Here is a 12919-nt window from a genome sequence, read left to right on the forward strand (position 1 = left end):
GTTCCAACAAATGTCTGATATGATGTGCCAATGTTCAACACATCTGCGACAAGATTTCATGCTTCTTTTGATGGCTGAAAGTTCAATGAGCCTGGAAGTATTTGTTCCCTGTTAACAGAAACTCAAACAACCAAATAAAATTCCTTGGTGACGGTAATGAGCTGGTAACGATGACCTTGGCCAACGAGGGCGTTTTCAACAGCACCTGCTGGTTGGTCTGTCTGTTAGCAGGTTCATGCCAAAACTACCAGGATAGTTTTCACTCATTCTCATTCTCTTTTTTTCATATTGGCCTTGATGGAGGCAACTAATAGACAAGTTGTCATTTATACATTTCTGTTTGAGTAGGACCATCATTAAACCATCATTATCAGTAAAGAGTTTTAGTTCTGGGGGCTTCCAGGCTGATATTCCTGCGGTAAATTACAACTGACACCCAATAAAAAGTCAAAGCACATGTCAAAACACTTGAAAATGGTTTAATGATGTTTACAACAAAAGAGAACTGTACATTTACAGTAAAAGATTATCTTTATATGTGTATAAAAACAAAAATACAGCAGACAAATGCATCAAAATCTACTATGTATCCTGATTCACATACTTAAAACTCCTACACAATCTTTCAGTTCTATGCCGCCGTGACTGGAGGCGGGTTTTCTGTAGTTAGATCAGAGCCGTGTCCCTCAGTGTTAAAAGCCTGTGATGGAAACAAGTACTCCTTACATCAGCGTTCTGGAAAATTAACTGGTATTAGACGGCAGAAGAAGAAAAAGGGGGGAAAGATGGGGACACATTCCTTAGATTAGCCCAAGCCTCCACTGTGAGTAGTTCATGTTTTACAGAATGCTTTTCTTTAGATACACAGACATTATATGTACATGGCTGGAGTTTTTTTTTTGTTTTTTCTTTTCTTTCCTTTCCCTCTTGTTAAAAGCTATGGTCACTTGGGCTGTGAACTGATATCACATACATTACACACCCAAAAACATACAAAAATACTATATCTTTTACCTACTTCGAGTAAGACAGTTCTGCAATTAGTTCCATGCTGCGACAGAAAATAAGATAACAACAAACAAGAAACAGACACGCAAATTGTTTTTTTTTTTTTTTCCTCCGAAGTATACCAAAATATACATCTAAGCTTTGGAATTACTGAGGCTAGGACTACAGCCAGTGCTGGGTTTGTCTCTTAATACACATGCTGCAGGGTGGAAGGAAGAGGAAGAGAGACACAGGACAGAGAGATATCTTTGGTATCTGCATTTGTCAAAAGTTAAATATTTGGATTTTTGCTTTGGGATAGCGCTTGTGAGGTCCTGAAACCTCACTTGGAGTAAAGCATTAAACAAAGTGTCACTGACGCCCGCCGGCCAGAGGTCTGAGCCAGAGGGACACAGTCCATGCAGAGTGAAGGACCATGATGCATAGTGTCACAGCTGATCAGTCTGTAGTGAAGAGACAATGTCACTGAAGAGAGGAGAGAGGGAGGGGGGGGGGGAGGGACACAGCAGTGAAACCTAGTGACCGTAGGATGAGTATTCCTGGAAAAAACAGGGGGGGATGTCCCGGGGCTCCAGTGTACAGATGAGGGAGAGACAGACGCACTTTGAGAGGCATTTCCACCAAAGTCCTTGAGAGAGAAAAAGCATTCGAGGAAACAAGTGGGTCCTAGCAACAGTGCTCAAGACAGACAGACAGACATGGAGTCCTGAGCATTTACAGTGTGCACAGGATGAACCCTCAGTGTGTATTAACAAACACCACCCAGCTACCACCACATTGGTTTGTATAGGTGTGTGTTGGAGAAGCCCACTCAGCCCGTTTACTCCGCTCCGGTCCCCACCCACAGGCACTGAAACCGCTGCAACGACCGCGCTGAGTGTTTCTGGGAGAACGGGGGGTGTGGGGTGGGGGGTGGGGGGTGTGTGGCACATTCGCATGCAGTAAAAAGCCAACTCTGCAGATGGACTCGGATAAGCGTGCAGCCGGGATTTGATGCTGAGCAGTGAGGCGGGACGGGTGAGGCGGTCTCGTTCATATACAATCAGTTAGAAGTCTTTGGTTAATGTTGTTACACCGGTGAAAGCGCGAGCTGGCTGTGACGGCGCACCACCCTCTGAGGAGACGCATTACGCACCAGTATCTGATTAGAGTGAAAGGAAAGAGGATTGTCAAACTGAAGCGTAAAGTGTTAAAACAAGCAGTAACGTTTTCCAAGAGAAATAGAAAGTAAAGTCAAAACACACTAAATTAGACAACGTGAGTTCCATACAATCGGTGTGCAGCACAACAACACTTAAGTGTGAAAGGAAAAACATTCATGAGGACTGGTACGTAATCTGTCTTGCCCTGTGGAGGCCTTTTTCACAGCCCGTCACGAGACACAGGAATAAATGAGCTTCTCCAACAACATATCTTTGTGTATTTTTGTCTTTTTTTGTAATTTTTAAAAATATTTTGTTGTTTTTAAGTAGATTAAAGCAGGTTTCACTCAGTGTTGAGTTAGAAATGAGGTATACAACAGCTCCTTCTGCCTTGCCTGGTGTGGTGTGCCACACGTCATTCAGCAATAACAATTAACCAGTGTGGTGGGTCAACACAAAACATCACGTGCAGCTGATCCACGGGAGCTCTTGGGACCACGGGACCAAACTGAATTTAAGCGAAGCCAGTGCCGAGTACGTAGGATAAAACCCACATTTTTTGGGGCAGAAACCAATGTTTACAATGTGTCACAAGTCTCTGTGGTCACTTTCACTGAACTCTCACCGAGGGGTCATGACCACACGGACTGGTGTCACAGCTCCACCTACTGGATCGTAAAAACCTGCATCTGAACCGGCTGACTGTTGACAGTAGACGGACATCCTCCACTGTCTGTCAGTCAAGATGGACCACACACTCTGCTGAGACAACAGTTGGATCATGACCGTAAATCCAAACCTGGCTCGGCAGTAGCTTACTTTGAGGCTTTGATTACTAGCAGAGAACTTCCTCGTGGACAAATAACACACATACATATGTATTCATGCGTTTAAAAAAATGAAGAAAAAAAAGGATCGACATCTGCGAGAAGATGGAACAATGCACCATAATGGTTTGCAGACTGATGTCTCTATTTTCTCTATTTCTCTCTCACACACACACATATACACACACACCTGCTGGAATTATTAGTAAAGCTTTTCTCACACAGTTTTCTTTGCTGTCTGAGTAACACCTAACAAACAAAAATGAAAAAACAGGTAGCAAAGTAATCATCCCACACTCCAAAAATGCCCTAAGTACAACAACAATGCACTGGGGGGAGCTCATCGCTTGCCTCTGTTACACACACACACACACACACACACACACACACACACACACACACACACACACACACACACACACACACACACACACACACACACATACACACAACAAAAATGCTACAATGCTCATGTCTTCTACATAACAATAAGGCATAAATGATAACGTTTATCTTCTTTGTCAAACTAAGAAAGCCAGTGATCTTGCCCTCTCACACTATACAAACAGTTAAAGGCATAAAGTAATATCACAAAAAAAAATCAAATGATTGTTAAAGACAACACAGCAAATCAATTCCACGGCGACTGAACCGGAAGAAAAGTAACAAAAGGAAACGGATTAAGATACTTTCGATTCTCCCAATGACCACAGGACCTGCTTGTGAGGAGCAGCCCCCTCTCGCCCCATCGCCGATTCACGGGAGACACAGGTGTCAGCCACTCACCCGAAAAAATGCAATAATAAAAAGGAAGATTTCAGGGAGGATTTTTGAGTATGATAAACACTACATTCAGTCTTGATAACATACTGGTTCAAATATAAAATATGAATATCTTACAGGTGTTTATATATATATTTATATGTATAGAATTAAGAAAAGATCGTTTCTCTAATCCTTAAGTCACTCCTCAGATAAATATTTCAGTAACATCCTTTGGTGCCGATGGCGACTGGTTCATCTTGCTAGCACACTCGTAAGCAACTACAAACAGCACTGGAACAGGACACAGTCCGATAGGCCCACTGCCTCAACGACAGAGACGCCAGCAACATATGCAGCCACGCACCAGCTAGGCTGCAAAGAGAAAGGCTTTTACTTTGGCAAGAAGGATCTCAAAGTAATATTTAAACCTGGAAATACCCCATAAATAGTAGTACTAGTAAATAGCAGTAGTAGGTTGTCCTTTTCTGTATGGTTCCTATGTATGATTCATCAGTATAAACTACGAATGGCGAGCCAGACAGTATTTATACATTCCACACTGTTCTATACACAGAAATGTCTACATGTGTGAACCTTATGTTTAAGTGCTGCTGAGGTATATTCAGTCAAAATAATTCAACAGAACAGAAGAATAAGAGGATAACGAAGTTAACTGCGTCTACTTTCTTATTTCGGAACTCATTTTGTTGTTTGGAAACAGCGGAACAGTGACACTTTCGTGTGGTGAACGTGTAGCACACATCAGCACCTGGCAGGTACTTAGATGATCCAGGGAGCAACATGTCGTTTTAGAATATGCTGGTTCGAACATGGCGGTGATGACAGGAGGTTTAGTTCCTCAGCTGATGATCACATCTATGCACTGACTTGAGCTTTCCGAGGGTCAAACCTGACGTTCACGGGATGTGGACAGACAGCTGGAGGAAAGCATGCAGGCCTCGCAACAGCAGCAGCAAGTTGTTAAAGCTAATATCTGGTGATTCCTATGTAGCAGCACCTATTCAGGAATGTAAGGTACCGAACAACGCAAGAGGAAAGAAAAACAACAGAGTGGAGAGCAGAGATCACGTGAACGGCAACTGGTGTGCTCGGACAGGCACAGCATCTACTGAAGAACGCCACTTTGGTTCAAGCTGTTGTTTTATGGCTGGATATTATTAGAAAACCAAAAAACAGACCTTTTTCCATTATGCTTCATACAGTAAATGTCCAAAACTGCTACTACGACAGATCTTCTTTAAAAGGAAAAGAAGCCATCAAATGGCTCACAAAAACCAGGAGGCGTCAGGGCAAAGCCCCAGTGGTACAACCAATTGGAAAGGAGTTGAAAGGAAACTACTTTCTGACGCTCAAAGAAGCCAACCTTTCTGTTTTTGGTCAGTTGTACTGCCAATTAAAATTCAGCTGTGAGACACTTGGTTAAATTGAGAGAAAAAAGGTCATCTTTGGAAAACGGTCATCAAAATATTGCATTTCTATATTCTGTTGACAATGAAGAGATTCTGCACTCATAAATATACTGAACTAGACTAAACCACACCGAGTACACACAGCAATTATTTAACAAATATTTTTGGTATATCCTTAAAGTACGTAAGCCTGCAATGACTGCAGACCAAAAAAAAAAAAAAGAAAGAATTTCATTTCTCCCAAACAGGCAGACTGCAGCTCATCAATCCAGTTTTTTGGTACAGATACTGTGCACAAGTAGATTCGACGGTACTACTATTAAACAGAAAAAGAGGGGGAAAATAACAACAACCCCATTTAGCCAAAGTCACCACCCATTTGGTATGATGACCACATACCCAGCAGGTCCTGCTGAAACACCACACAGCACTGAGGCTCATGCAGTGGCTCTCGGCACCTACCTGAGCTTTCGACCTCGGAACCAAAACGTACATTTTTAACCATCCAAAACAAAACCCCCACGTATGACTGCATGTCCGCAGCTCTTTTTAAAGCTCTCTATGTATTCAGTTGTCTTCTATCAGTGTCTATAGTCTGCACCATTTTTACAGAAGCTTGGCAGCTACCTTGCCACCAAGGCAAAATGTAAAACTCAGTGTTTCCAGAAAGAGAAACCCAGGGAGACACACCTGTCCCCCCGGATCCTTAAAGCAATGATAACCTTTATCTCGGCCACTTATTACTTGTTTTTAAAGCCTTATAACCACGATTAAAAATTGATCGTTAAATCTTAACTTAATATCAGACTTACAAAGTTCTGAAAGTGTCCAGAAAAAAAACAACAGACAGTAAAATATAAAGGAACAAACTGGAGAATAGAAGTGATATGATTTACATCAACCCAAGAGATCACTGAAGATGGGGTGACACAGAAATCCCCATTAGTGATGATGAATATTGTGAAATTAGTAGTAAATAGGTATAGTCTGTAAGTTAAAAGAGTAAAATCCTAAAGTTTTTGGTTAGAAGTATTTCAGAGAAAACTCTGAGAGTGAAATAGACAGACATATATACAAAATGTGAACAGCTTGATGGTACCAGGGAATCTTTTCTTCTTGGACAAAGATCTATGAGGAGTGGCAGGCCAGCAACTTTGTCCATCTGGCGAAAAACAGGCGCAAAAACTACAAAAACGCAAAAAAAGTTCAGCCTCATGTGAGGCTGTTTTCTTTTTGGTGAAAGCGAAAGGATTAAATAATAATCGATAGAATGGATAGAATGGATAGAATGTTGCGTGGTTAGTGATGCACAGAGCCTTTATCTAAGGACCTCCCTATTCCCTATGTGGTTAAGAGCATAAGAAATAGGGCGTTAATTCAGAATGCAGCCTGACTGGCTTCACTGAGCCTTGGAGGCAGTGGTAATGGTCGAGGCTTGCACAGGCACAGCAGCCGTGGTGGCTTGATGATGAGCATCAGTGGTGACCTGCAGACTCCCCGCCCCAGCCGACACCAGGCTGACAGGGTTGCTGGTGAGTAGCGACAGGTTCTGGGGGTTCAGGAAGAGCGGCGTGGTCACCAGGTTGGGTGTGTTACCAGCAGAGGCGTTGGCAAACAGCAGGTTGCTGCTGTCCAGAGCAGTGATGGGGATTGTGCCGCTTGATGCCAAAGCTGTGGAGACAACAAAGCAGACACAGGTGGTGTTCGTCAAAGAAATGTAGCTGGTGGAGGAGCTACAAAACACATAGAACTTGGCATTCATTTATGGAATGTGCTGTAAGTGTTACACCATATATTCCTTTTATTCAACCATATGTGATGGAGCCTTCAACTCAACGGGATAACTGCTGGACTGTGGACAAAAGTACAAGACAGTGATGCACACCTTGAATGGTGGCCAGGGTGCTGTTGCTCATGAGGGCAGGACTCAGTGCACTGCTAAGGCTACCAGGAGTCAGGCTGAGCAGGGCCCCCCTGGACACAGACACACACCAGATTATAGAGACCAACAGGCAGGACATGAATAATTGCGTGAACGTCTTAGGAGTGATTATTAGAGGATGTGTATGACCACCAGCACTGACCCTGGAGTGAACTGAGAGGAGGCCATCAGCCCTGGGTTGAGGCCTGCGGCAGCAGCCATAGCAGCAAAGCTGGCGCTGGTGGGTAACTGGGCAGCGCTTTGCAGTGCTGCAGACAACCCTGGAGACGCCACCATCACCTGGCCTGTCCCAAGAGTTGTAGCTATGGACGTTGGTGCCTGCGTGACGGTGGTTTGCGCCTGAGTGCCAGCTTTACTCTCTGCGGTCGAGGACTGAATACTCGTTGGTGACGGGCTTAAGGATGGAGAGCTGGCCGTGGTGGTTATCATAGGTGCAGTGGAGATGACAGATGCTGTGTTTGTGGCTCCAACTGTCGTGCCTTGAAAGGAAAATGTTTGAGGGGATGAACATGGTTTGACCCTCAATTTCATCATGAGAAAGACACACACAGACACATCCACACACCTGTGTAAGATAAGCTGGAGACGCTGGTGAGAGGCATCACTGGATTTACAGTCAGAGTGGTGGGTGTGTTGATCGTCGGACTGCTCACCAGACTTGCTGTGCTGGCCACCTGGACAACAAAACAGAAGGGATGACTCAATGAAACGTGAGTCATTTAGATATGACCACACACACACACACACACACACACACACACACACACACACACACACACACACACACACACACACACACACACACACACACACACACACACACACACACACACACACACACACACACACACACACACACACACACACACACACACACACACACACACACACACACACACACACACACACTATAAGGAATCTCTGGTTATGGCCAAAGAACAAGAGACAGATCTGTATGTTCCAGAGAACGGAGCAATGTGTAATTTAATTAGTTCCTGTGGGCAGAACATGCTGGGTGGTATATTTGCTATGCATCTTTTACCCCCCCCCCCCCCGACTAAACTGGCTGAGCACGTAGACTGTCCTACAGGTGAGGCTGCTTGTTTCAGCCTTCCCTTTGAAATAAGTGTGTTCATCCTCACCAAAGGGCTACTGGGTGAGAAGATGGTTTTGACAGGGGTGGTGCCTCCTCCGCTGCTGCCGGTGCTCGGGGGGTTAATCCTCTTCTCTTTCTGCCGGCGATTGCAGAACCAGACCCGAATCACCTCCTTCTCCATGTTGAGCTGGTCAGCGATCATGGTGATCTCTTCAGAGGTAGGTTTTTGGTTCTGCTTGAAGAGGGCAAAGAAGCCAGAGATGCCTTTTGAGCACTAAGGTGTCCACTTCACTCACACATCACACAACATCAAATAATGGCTATGGAAGCCTGTGATCAGAATGTCAGCCATGCTCATTGGAACTTCTTACAAAATTAGAGTGAGGTTTTTATGGCAGGTATTAAAAAATATAGTACGAAATATATTAGTCTGAGTCACTCCTGCTTCTTCAAACCATTGGTCCTTTGTCAACTGACCGCCAGCTACTCACGTTTGCTGTAGGGGGAATGTGAATGAACATTGTTCACCCAGATAATAAGAGTTTCTCACCTCCAGAAAACTCTTTTCTAAGGCCACTCGGATGTTGGTCTCAATACTGGTCCTCTTCTTCCGTCTGCGATTGATCCCCTCTATGCCCATTCCTGGAGAGCCCAGAGCACTGGGGCTGGACAGGGCCTGGTCTGATGTCAGGTTCTCTGCACAAACAGCACCGGCACAACAAAAGGGGAGGAAGGTAAAGACGAGCCATTGTGACGGTATCTCTACACTGGTGGCGACTGCTTTGATAGCGCTCGCACGTCTCAGCTCAGGGACAAACCTGCATCATTTAGCCACTTCTCCAGCAATGGCTTGAGTTTGCACATGTTCTTAAAGCTCAAATTCAAGGCCTCAAAGCGAGAGATAGTAGTTTGGCTGAAGTCATTTCCATACAGCTTCCCCATAGCCAGGCCAACATCCCCCTGGTGAGAGGAAGGGAAAGATTGAAGAGAGTAATATGAGTCATGTGGGCACATGAATCATAATGAGCTTCTGACTTTCTCCTGAGGTATGACAGGAACCTGCCTTATCAGTTGTTTCATTTGACTATGTACTAATTAAGAATCTGAGCATGATATCATCCACTGATGTTGAACACATCTTTACAAATCACAAATCACGGCCTCTAATTATCAGTCAAATTCTCCACGCACCTGTGTGAAGCCCAGCTTGATTCGCCTCTGTTTGAACGTCTTAACTGGGCTCCTCCAGAGTCGGGGTATCCAAGCGTTTGGGTGGTGTCTGACTGTGAGGCAGGGACTGAATCGGAGTGGCTGATGTTGTGCGGGTTGGAGTTGCAGGCTGCAGAATGCAAATTTACAGTTCAGACCCTGAACAGAGGGATTTAAATACCACCAAGACAGCTGCAGGAGGCTAACAGAAGCAAAGCATCAAGTCAATGTAGGAAAATGCTCTGATGAAATTAAAACCTTACAGCTTAAGATTTGTAAAACTGATGCACATTTTCACAATTAGCAGCATCACCAAACCTGAGTTGCAAGGGTGATACTGGGTGGAGTAGGCAGGAGGTTAGCTTGCTTTGAGGTAGTTGAGTTAGAAGACTCTGGGCTTGCAATATGCCTATAGAGACACAAAAAACTCTACTACACCCACTCAAGGCAAGAGAATCTCTTTTCTAAAATTAAAAATGTATTAAGGAATAAAAACACTGTAACCGTTGTTGGGCTTACTCTGCTGGGCCTGTGGTGTCTGTGAGATGATGAACTGAGCAGGCTGCAGTGGTGTGGCAATCGGGTGGCCAGGCTGCACCAGAACAAACTGTGGCAAACTTAGATTCTGCTGCTGGAGCTGTTGAACACAAATATAATGACTGTTATCCATCATGTTGGGCAGTAAGATGTAGATACACGGAACCTCATTCATTCACAGCCATTCAGCATTGTGACTTTGAACGCACATCATTCAAGCTTTGTTACTGTGCAGTTGTTACGTATATTGGCTTATGCTTGGCAACAGGATGTCCAATACGACCATGCTAACAAATACTGTGGAAGTCACCTTTGTGTTCAATAATTAGTTCAACAAGCACGGACACACCAGATGGTTTAATCTGGATGCTGCACCACACACAAACAATTAAACAATTTAGGAGACAGGACAATGTCAGAAATGTGAAAGTCAAAACTAGTGGGTTTGAACAATTATGTCTTGTACAACTGGTGGACGGCTGATTGTGTGTTATTATATCTTACAGGAGAGATCTGGATGGGCTGCGATAGGGGTAGCTGGGTAATGGGTGTGGCTGCGGAGGCCGAGATACTGGCCCCAGTGGTACCATTCTGCTGGTTGGCTGAATGCTGCACGGCTGCAGCCAGGAGCTGAGCTTGGGCCTGATGGATCAGCAGCTGCTGCTGCGCTGGGGTCAGGGTCAACTGAAGAGCAAAGAGCGTCCAGAGCATAAGTTTGAGGGAGAGAGAAAATATACAGTCTGTTTTTGTATTTTTTTTTTTATTTTAATTTTAGCCTTGATACCTATGCAAGGTTTAAAAACTGACATATTACCAGCTAGGTGATAACAAACTAGCTTAGCATTTAAGGGCAGACGTCATATATTATGTGAAATCAGAATGTGGTTGTAAAAATGGCAGCTCTGGTTCGCTGTCATTTAGTGAAGTGTTTTTGTACATCCATTCACAACTGAAATCAGATTCTCACAGAGGTATCAAAGCAAATTGATCATAACAAATTCAAGAGGCCAGACAAGCAAAAAGGAAAAACCTGTGCAGTTGTGATGAGCACAATTTCATATGAGGATGCTGACAGCACATTCAAACTGATAATCACATGCACAGCAAACATTGATGCCTACAGTGCGCAAAAGCAGCACCTGCTCTCTGTAACTATATGATGGCCTCAGCTGGAAATGGGAGAACATGGGCATGAAATGTGGCCAATGTGACGTGTGGTTGGCCTGGTCATCCGCGCACAAGCACCAAGACCAAATGTCTGTTCCAGAAGAACTGGAGGACAGCCACACAACCGCGCGGATGAACAGGCAACGGAGACATCAGTTGAAGCCATAATATCAGAGCAAACCATCCCTGTTTCAGCTAGCAATGAATGTCTCAAGGCGTCACCTAAGGTACATGGCAACAACCAGATTTCCACTGAAAGCAATGAGCAGCAGGCCACTTACTCCAGCAATCTGTCCCCCCGGCCAACATTAACTGGGTTTGAGGCAATGCACTCTGCTGGACGGAGGTCGGAAGAGCACTCGAGTCTTCCGACTTTGACTAGCGGAGGTGAAGCAAACAGTAGAGCTTAGCAGACACCTTCCTGGAGACACTCTTTATTTCCCTGTTTTCTACATGTATTTCAAGTGTCAAGCTTAAACATTTAAAAGTATATTCAATTCAAACAAAAACCTATAAGTCTAAATGAAAGGAAAGTAAAAAATTAACGCTACTTGAGCACCTATGAGAGAATGAACCTTCAGTCTTAAACAGGGATTTAAATTAGAAAGGAAGTGAGAGAGACAGGGTACTTAAAATGTGCCGCAGCCTTGAGAGACAAGGAAAGGAAGGGAGAGTTGAGATGCTAATTAAAATAACTGTTATGCAGTGCATGTAAATTCTGCATAGATTTGCATATTCTCAGCCATCTGTTTCCGGGCAACCGCAGAGCAGTTAATTAGCATACAGAGTTGATTAATCTGCCTTGTTGCCAGGCAACACCTGGAGAACCAGGCTCATTTCAATGAACTGTTTCTGCTTGTGCATAAACATTACATTTGCAGATGAGCATATATGTTATAACTAACGCTGAATATTAAACTAAACAGTATTGCATGTGAAAAGGCGTTATATTACTGAATGATGATCTATGCTCCTCCTTCAAAACAGACATGTAAACTTGCTCCAGGTGAAGTGTGTAACTGTGATGGTTTGCTTCATGTGTTACCTGTTGGAGGAGGGTTTGTGCATGTGCATTGGTGATTGCACTTGTGGTTGGCACTGTGTGCCTCTGAAAATCCAACCCGTTGATTTGGATTCCTATGGACAAAAATACAGTGAATTAACACGCGCATATGAACACTGAAGGAAAACAAACTGTTTTAGTGATTTTAAGTAATTAAACTGGGAACAAAAATATTAAAATGATTAACAAACGGAGCCACAAAATAGGATAAGAAAAGAAAAGAACAAAACAGAATTGAAAATGAAGGTGAGCAAAACACCTTTATTTAAAATATATCAAACAGTCATTTATTGTCAGAACAAAAACGGAGATTTGCACACTTGCATCAGTGTTTAATATTCATTTCACAAGACACCTAATTTAAGAATATTTACTTTTCTTTTGACACTGGTATCACAGAATCCCTGAAGCATGAAGACACTGTTTTGTGTCGCATCAAATGAGAAAAAGTGAGGGAAACTTCTTTAAGAGAACTTCTTTGAGCTGATCACAAGGATTTTGTAAATTTGCTGAAAATGAGGAAAGTAGAGAGCATGATGAGACTCACTAACCCAGGACTCACCCAGTATGTCATTTTGTTGCATGCAAGTTTGAAACCTGTTGATTGAGCCCAGCAAAGACAAAAACAGAAAACAAGTTGGTTGTCACTCACCGGTGTTCCTGTCACCACTTTCCATTGCACATTTAGTAGGTTCTGAATGATTATTCACTTTAACATCTGGAAGAGGCAGAC

General features: G+C 43.7%; 1 protein-coding gene across 1 annotated transcript; it reads right to left on the reverse strand.

The window, feature by feature from the left end:
• Positions 1 to 6571: 6571 nt before the first annotated feature.
• LOC144740138 (POU domain, class 2, transcription factor 1-like) lies at positions 6572 to 12911 on the reverse strand (the record flags this gene model as incomplete). The annotated part of the gene is given in 18 exon segments (XM_078623019.1): positions 6572 to 6843; positions 7058 to 7146; positions 7204 to 7211; positions 7247 to 7593; positions 7680 to 7788; positions 8257 to 8445; positions 8761 to 8906; positions 9029 to 9170; positions 9402 to 9444; positions 9446 to 9549; positions 9738 to 9787; positions 9790 to 9828; positions 9939 to 10076; positions 10460 to 10640; positions 11405 to 11422; positions 11424 to 11501; positions 12169 to 12260; positions 12839 to 12911. Coding segments are annotated over 18 exon segments (2118 nt in total), but the record flags the coding sequence as incomplete, so codon positions are not given.
• Between the last annotated feature and the right edge of the window lie 8 nt (positions 12912 to 12919).

Source organism: Lampetra planeri, unplaced genomic scaffold (genome assembly GCF_965212315.1).
Source record: "Lampetra planeri unplaced genomic scaffold, kcLamPlan1.2.h2 scaffold_1929, whole genome shotgun sequence".
Taxonomy (NCBI): domain Eukaryota; kingdom Metazoa; phylum Chordata; class Hyperoartia; order Petromyzontiformes; family Petromyzontidae; genus Lampetra; species Lampetra planeri.